This window comes from Lepidochelys kempii, chromosome 5, assembly GCF_965140285.1.
Source record: "Lepidochelys kempii isolate rLepKem1 chromosome 5, rLepKem1.hap1, whole genome shotgun sequence".
NCBI lineage: Eukaryota > Metazoa > Chordata > Testudines > Cheloniidae > Lepidochelys > Lepidochelys kempii.
In genome coordinates, this window is record NC_136384.1 from 124,537,227 (window position 1) to 124,545,365 (window position 8,139).

The 8,139-nt window shown below is 51.8% G+C and overlaps 1 protein-coding gene across 1 annotated transcript; it reads left to right on the forward strand.

Moving 5' to 3' along the window:
* The first annotated feature begins 1,442 nt into the window (after window positions 1-1,442).
* LOC140912143 (perilipin-3) lies at window positions 1,443-7,470 on the forward strand. Its single transcript, XM_073346309.2, has 8 exons — window positions 1,443-1,503; window positions 2,888-2,958; window positions 3,600-3,795; window positions 4,509-4,591; window positions 4,697-4,967; window positions 5,671-5,861; window positions 6,877-6,999; window positions 7,099-7,470. Exons 1-8 carry the CDS (start codon window positions 1,443-1,445, stop codon window positions 7,468-7,470), a joined length of 1,368 nt encoding a protein of 455 aa, XP_073202410.1.
* The last annotated feature ends 669 nt before the right edge of the window (window positions 7,471-8,139 follow it).

Consider the following 8,139-nt stretch of genomic DNA (forward strand, 5'->3'; position numbering starts at 1 on the left):
AGGGGATGGAAGACCACGAGTGTCGATGAAGCCCCCTCGCACTAGGCCCAGGTGTCCTTGGTCCCCCCTCCTGCCTGGAGGCACTCGCAGCAGCTCTGCGTACTAGGCCCAAGTGTCCTTGGCCCCCCCGCCTGGAGGCACACACAGCAGTTATGCTGAGAATCTGCAACAGTATGTTGCAGAGTCAGACTGCCTGAAACTAAGCAAGGCCAAACAGGGGAGATATGGAAGAACAATGCTGAATAAAGCAGCTTTATGTATAGTTTAACAAATGATACACAGACTCAGGGAACTAGCTGGGAACTGGATTGGCTGGCTATATGGATACTTGGGGCAGCTTGCTATTGGATAAGTATGCTGGGAAAAAGGATGTATAAAAGCCTGTGTAACTTCCTCCTCTGTGTGCAGGATTTGAGATTGTATTCTCCCTGTACCTTTTTGCAGCTGCAAATAAACTTTTCTGCTTCTCCACCGCGTTGTGATTATTGGGTGTAGCACACCGGGTCACGAACCAACTCAAGCTGTTGTTCAGCCTCTCGGCACTGGGTGCCGGCAACACCATCATTTCCCAAATGCTCCCCTGAGCCTGGGGTTCCATGTATTGAACTGACCCTTATATTGGAACTGCTAACTGCACTCAGTCTTTAACCCCTTATTGCCCAGTGTAGGGCAACCTAACTCTCTTTGAGCAATCAGCACTCTCCTCTCTTAGATTGTTTTAGTGAGAAAAAACCTTCTACACTGAAAATGTTACCAGGGAAATGGAGCGTAAAAGCGCTCTTCAGAGAGACCAACGGGAGCCAAAACTGGCAACTCCGAAACCCTGTAACTTTTCAGAGGCTCACAGCCCTCACGGGGTAAAGTTGGGAATGCAGCTGTGTGATTGGTCTCCTGAGCTGTCTGTTTAGTGTGTCCAGCCCCATGATGACATCATCACAGGAATATAATGGCTGAGACCTGGGGAAGGTCTGAGTATTGGTGAAAGATTAGGAGTGTAGAAGTTTGGTAAGATGTGTGGTTAAGCTCTGTACTATGTCTCTGGGTGTTTAGAGGGGGGCTCTTTCTTACACAGATTGTGACCCAATGTCTTTCCTGGTGGCCAGTAATAGCTAGGATTGAATGATCAGAAGCTCTTAGCTTCTTTCAGTACTTTCTAGCTGTACTTGTGTAAAGCATTTCTAGCTGAGTCTTCTGAGCAAACAGTCCAGGGAAGGTAACTGTCTGCCTTCCAGACTGGGAGGCCTGGATTAATGGTATGTTCTAGGAGATGGAGGCTTCCCTAGAGAAGAATAGACTATTTAACAAAGAGAACTAAATTAGAGCTTGGACTATGGGAAAACTCTCCACTCCCCTCTCTACCTGAGCTGAGCTAAGCTATGCTGCCCCCATTCTGGGATGGGGATTGGGACTGCTGCCTGTGGTCTGAATTCTGGTTTGTCCTAATGATCTGCAGGTGGAAACACTTGACTGAGGTGGCTGATTCAGCTGAGACTGGAGTGCTGGGTAATCAATATGTATCTGAAACAGATAATGCAGGAAACACTAAAAGAAAACAGGCCTGGTGCCTTCCCGAAAGGGAAATGCTTCCTGGCCCTAGCTTTCTAGTTAGTGGTCTCACTCTTGCCTCTAGGAGTGATGGTGTCAATTTACCTGAACTGGAATCTGTTTCTTTACCAGACCAGTCTTTAACTGACAATAGAAAATATTTGTATTTTTACCAGCTAAATCGGCTTTAAAATAACCAGCCTGCCATAGTGGGCATCTCCTATGTAGACTCATAGATATTAAGGTCAGAAAGCACCATTATGATCATCTCCTATGTAATTCAGTATCCAGGGAGACTCCTACACTACTCACTCAGGAGGTCCCTGAAGGCTCCCCAGTGGTACCTTCTCAATTCAGTGTTCTGTGTGTGTAGTCAATGGCTACTACCTTCAGCAGGATAACTTCTGTCAGTGATTGTACTGGGGCTAATTCCATTTGTCCCAGAGTATAATCTGGGAAAAGACTAAGCTAGGAAGATGCCTCTGATGAGCTGTGCAGGTGTCCTGGTGCTCCCCTTGGGAGGTATTGTTGGGTCTTGAAGTCAGAGTAGAAGCTTTGGGAGTGTGTAAATGGGGTGTTACATCGGGTGGGATCTGAGTTGCTACAGAGAATTCTTTCCTGGTTATCTGGCTGGTGGATCTTGCCCATATGCTCAGGGTTTAGCTGATTGCCATATTTGCGGTCAGGAAGGAATTTTCCTCTTGGGCAGATTGGAAAATGTCCTGCAGGTTTTACCCCTCTCTCTATAGCATGGGGCACGGTTCACTTGCTGGAGCATTCTCTGCTCCTTGAAGTCTTTAAACCACGATTTGAGGACTTCAGTAGCTCAGACATAAGTGAGAGGGTTTTTGCAGGAGTGGGTGGGTGAGATTCTGTGGCCTGCGTTGTGCAGGAGGTCAGATTAGATGACAATAATGGTCTCTTCTGACTATAATATCGATCTATCTATGTGTAACACCAACAGACCCTGGTCATCAGCAGGATCAAACCCAGGCCCTTTGGAGGCTCATGCATTTAGCTCCACTGCATGAGCTAAAAGCCATATGGCTCTTAGCTAAGACTGTAGAGTGGATGCGTTAATCTCTCTCTAACTGGTCCTGGTGCCACTAGAGGGGATAGAAGACAACACCCAGACGAACTGGCTGTTTCTGTTTCTGGGCCTGCCTTACATGAAAGGTCTAAGGCCCTGGCCTGTTCTCTCTGTAGAGAGACTTCCTACAGGGGGACAACCTGGTCTGGCTCTTAGAGAAAACGGACCGGGAGCAGCTCTCCTGATGTTCCTACACAATACTGATTTTATTTCCTGCTGTAGCCACTCAATATTCCTTTTTGGGTCTTACAGGGACATCTCACTCCACCATGTCTGCTAAGGAAAATGAACCACAGGTGGAGACACAGGCAGAGGAGCAACAGGTGGGTCCCTCCTGGGGAGGCAGGTGTGCTTGGCGGCTGGAAGGGCTGTTCTAGCTTGAATGTCTCCACTGCTGGAGACAGGGACTCGTAACCACAACAGTAGCTAATGCTCCAATTTCTAGTTCTCGGAGTGCCGTAGTCGCTGCCCACAAGTGCCCCCTGAAGCCAGGAGGAGCACTGGGGATCCTTTGACTGCTGGCTGCACTGTAACACTGGCAAATCCCGCTGACTAATGCCCAAGGGCCCTCAAAAAAGAGTGGGGCATTGTACCGTGTCCCGGACTGAGACATGGTTTCTGATCGGGAGAGACTGCACTGGGAAAGACAAAAGGTCTCTCCATCCTGCTCTCACTGACAGAACGAGACTGTGACACAGTTCTGTTTTGTTGGTGGGAGTGCCAAGGTGCAAATGGCATTCCTGAGATTGGAACAGCTGCCAATATTCAGCAATGGGACCAGGCTTCTGGGTGTGTAACTAATGTCACAGGCAGGCCACTGAACCCCTGCTGACAGGGACAGGAGACTGCCTAGCTCTGAGGACAGTCTCCTACAGAATCGGCAGTTGCAAAGGGAAAGAGACAGGAGGGGCATCTTAAGAAGCCAGGAGCTCTTCCCCAGCTGACGATTCTTTCCCTCCCCCAGACTGCAGGGGACAGGGTGGCTGGCCTGCCCTTGGTCAGCTCTGCCTGTGAGATGGCCTCTGCCAGGTACGCTGCCACCAAAGAGACCCACCCAGGCATCAAAGGGGTCTGTGAGGTGGTAGAGACTGGGGAGAGGGCCATCACCTCTGCTGCTATCAACAGGGCACAGCCCATCCTGGCCCAGCTGGAGCCACAGCGTGAGTAAGGGAAGGGAGGCAGGAACACTCCTGTGTGTGTGGCGGGGGAGGTGGGTCTGGGGGCAGGCTCAGCCTACAGTGGCTCTAGGCCCACTACTGAACTCGGCCTCCAACTGGCCGCAAACAGAATCCACAGACTCCCTTCTCCTGCTCCTCTCAACTCAGCTAGCTCCTAGACGTGATCTGGCCAAGGCATTGGCCTTGTGCGGAGCAGCTCTGACGGCTGCAGCAGCTGCTGTTGGGGACTCTTGCTCAGGTACCAGCGGTGAGCTGGGCCAGCCTAGAGGCAGGCAGTGCCCAGGCACAATCCCTGGTGTGCATGGCTGGCCCAGTACCACACAGCCACATGCACTGTGTATGGCACCTAATGCCATGGAGCAATACCTGCTAGAGGGTACAGGAAGCAGCTTCTATGCTAAAAGGATCTGAGCCCATTGCAGGCACTGGAGACCCCTGAAACCCTCTAGGAGAAGCTGGGGGTGGATGAACAGATGACTGGCAGCCGGATCTCCTGAGTGCTAAACCTGGCTCTGAAACAGACTGGCTCCATAGCCTTGGGCAACTTGCCCAACCCCTCTTCCTTGGCTTTCCCATCAGTAACCTGGGGACACTTGCTTAGGAACACCAGTCCTCCAATGTACACAGATGGGCAGCCCCACGAGATCTGTGGACGTGAAGGAATTTAGGGAACGAGTTCTGTGGTTATGTTTCAGTTGCAGCAGCCAATGAATATGCCTGTCGGGGTCTGGACAGACTGGAGGAGCAGCTGCCCATCCTGCAGCAGCCGATTGAGAAGGTAAACTCACGAGTGTCACGGCTGGTCCTGGAGCAGGATGAGGCTGTGGGCCCTTCACTTCCGCTAGGTGTTCAGTGACCTCTCCTCTGACCCCTTTTCCTCTAGGTGGCTTTGGATGCCCAAGACCTGGTGGGTGCCAAGGATGCAGTCTGCAGCACGGTCACTGAGGCCAAGGATGCAGTAACGAGCTGGGTGAGCGTGGCCCAAGGGGCTGTCCAGGAGAGCTTGGAGGTGACCAAATCCACCGTGACCAGCAGCATGAGCACAGTGATGGGCTCCAGCATGGGGCAGATGGCTGCGAGTGTCATAGACGCAGCATTGGGGAAATCTGAGCAGCTGATGGACTACTACCTCCCCATGACAGAGGAGGAGCTTGGTAAGATCCCCTCTGCTGAATACAAACCAATGTGACCCTGGTGTCTTCGGGCATGGCTTGGACTCAGTGCTCACAGCTGAGCTGCCAAAAGAGCCACATCTCCTTTGGGCTGCATTGCAAACTAGCTTGGCTACTAGCCCTCCCTTTGTTCCTTCATGCTGGGTCCTCAGCTAGCCCTGTCTGGCTCTGACGCTCCCTGTGCTGCTACCCACTGCCTTACTGGTCGGTGCTGCAGGGCATCCAATCGTGCCCTGGGAAAGATTGCATCGGTCACAAGCTTTGGGAGGGCTGAACGCATCCCTGCCTTGTATCCTGGCCCTGCTAACCAGTGGTACAAGTAGATTTTAATTCTTACCAGTACGGCAACTCATGGGAGGGACCCAAAAGTGTGGGGGGGCACATCACTCCCCCCAAACGACCCCACCCTGCCTTGTGCGGGGGGCTCTACAGACCCCAGACAGGAGATGCAACAACATGGAAGGGCTGGTGGGGTCCAGCTGGGGGCGGTAGAGACACACTGGAGGAGGTGCCAGCGTTCTGCTCCTTTCGCTGCTGCGGTTCCTGAGAGCCCTGCAGTTTTCAGCGGCTACCGAACGTCATTCCAGTACGTCATCCCAGCAACAAATGTCTTAATGGCGCGGCGTACCTGACCTTGCTGATTTACTTGCACCACTGCTGCCAACTGACCCCTTCCCCCTTCCAGCTGAGCTTGCCACAACTCCCCTTGAGGGGCCTGGAGAGGCTCCCGCAGAGCAGCGGAGTTACTACGTGCGTCTGGGTTCCCTGTCGAGCACGCTGCGCCAGCGAGCCTACCAGCACGCCCTGGGCAAGATGAGACAAGCCAGGCAGCGCACCCTGGAGGCCCTCTCCCAGCTCCAGCAAATCATTGACTTGGTAGGAACACGACCCCTCTCGCCTGCCCTGTAGCTGCTGTGGGTCACGGTCTGTCATAAATATAAAGGGAAGGATAAACCACTTCAAAATCCCTCCTGGTCAGAGGAAAGTCCTCTCACCTGTAAAGGGTTAAGAAGCTAAAGGTAACCTTGCTGGCACCTGACCTAAATGACGAATGAGGAGACAAGATACTCTCAAAAGCTGGGAGGAGGGAGAAAACCAAGGGTCTCTGTCTGTCTGTATGCTGCTTTTGCTGGGAACAGAACAGGAATGGAGTCTTAGAACGTTTAGTAAATTATCTAGCTAGGTATGTGTTAGATTATGATTTCTTTAAATGGCTAAGAAAAGATTTGTGCTGGCTACAATGACTATCCCAGTCTGTGTGTCTTTTTTGTAACTTAAGGTTTTGCCTAGAGGGATTCTCTGTTTTGAATCTAATTACCCTGTAAGGTATCTACCATCCTGATTTTACAGAGGTGATTCCTTTACTTCTATTAAAAGTCGTCTTGTAAGAAAACTGAATGCTTTTTCATTGTTCTAAGATCCAAGGGTTTGGGTCTGAGGTCACCTATGCAAATTGGTGAGGATTTTTACCAAACCTTCCCCAGGAAGTGGGGTGCAAGGGTTGGGAGGGTTTTTGGGAGGAAAGATGTGTCCAAACTACGTTTCCCAGTAAACCCAGTTAGAGATTGGTGGTGGCAGTAGAAATTCCAAGGGCAAAGGATAAAATTAATTTGTACCTTGGGGAAGTTTTAACCTAAACTGGTGAAAGTAAGCTTAGGAGGTTTTTCATGCAGGTCCCCATATCTGTACCCTAGAGTTCAGAGTGGGGGAGGAACCTTGACTCTGTCTCTGCAGCCTCCCATGCTCAGTGCCATTGGCACTGTTTGTTCCAAGGGCCCAGCTGTGTCGCTGCAGTAGTGCTGCCTGCCTGCTGCCCACACCTAGCTGTGGGAGAGCTTCCCTGGCCACCCGCCTCCTGCTCTTCCCAGCTAACTGCCCTCTCCTCCTGCAGATCAGCCATGCCAAGCAGGCCGTAGATCAGAAGCTTCACAATGGCCAGGACCGTCTGTACCAGATGTGGCTCCAGTACTGCAGGGGGAAGTTGGAAGGGCAGGAGGATCCTGACTCCGCAAAGGTATTCTCCTCCTTCTCTCCCGCACAGCCTTGCTCCAGTGAACTCCCCCCATCTGCAGGGGAGACTTGCAGATACTCCAGTCTCTCTTTCTCCTTCCAGCAGGTTGAAGCTCAGGCTCTAGCCACATCCCAGAGCCTCACCCAGCAACTGAAAACCACCTGCCTTACTCTCCTGGGCAGCATCCAGGGCCTTCCCAGCACTATCCAGGACAAGGCCCAGCAGGTCTCGAGCAGTATACAAGATCTCCAGGCCTCCTTCTCCAGTGCCGGCTGTTTCCAGGATCTGTCCAGCAGTGCCCTGGCCCGGAGTCGGGAGATGGTGACCAAGGCCCAGGAGTCCCTGGATGAGCTGCTGGAATACGTGACGCAGAACATTCCACTGGACTGGATCGTGGGACCCTTCACTCCTGCTGGAGACTCCCCACCGTGTCCTGTTGAGCTGGTGGAGGAAGGAAAGAAGGTGGAGGCCTGAAGGGTTCCCCCTGCTCCTGGAAGGAATCCAGCTGAATTGCCTGCATAGCTAGTGTGGGGTCTCCCTGCTGAGGCCACAGTTCTGCTTTGGCAGATGGTGGACTGAGGTCAGGTCTTCCTTCTGCAGAACCTGAATGGCCTTTCCCAGGCCCACTTCTCCAGAACCATGTATTACCAGTTACAGGGTGGCATCACTAGTCATGCAGGACTGCATCCCTTGCAGGGCTAGTCTGCTTCTCTCAGGACATACTTACAGCTGTCTTCCTCTGTACATAAGAAGTGCTCCTGAGCTTGATCTTTTCCCTAGCTTTCTAATGTGTAAAACTAGGGTTTAATGTTACAATAAACCTCAACTGCATTCAAATTTCTGTCTGCTTAATGTGATTCCCTCCCTGGCTCATGCTCTGTAGAAACATATACTGTAGAGGTGACCCCATGCCCCTCTTCTTCACACACACAAACCCCCTCCAACCACTTTCTCCGGAAGGGCTGCAGAATGGCTGAGCTCATCTCCTGGGTGAAGGCATCTCTTCAGGTGCCTCCATTTGACACTCTTCCATTGAGACTTTTCTCATGTAGAAGAAGGCAACAGTGTTCTCCCCATTGAGAACACTCGTCTGGCTTCCAGTGGCTAGCAAGGCAACATTACAGGCTCTGAGACCCAACTAAC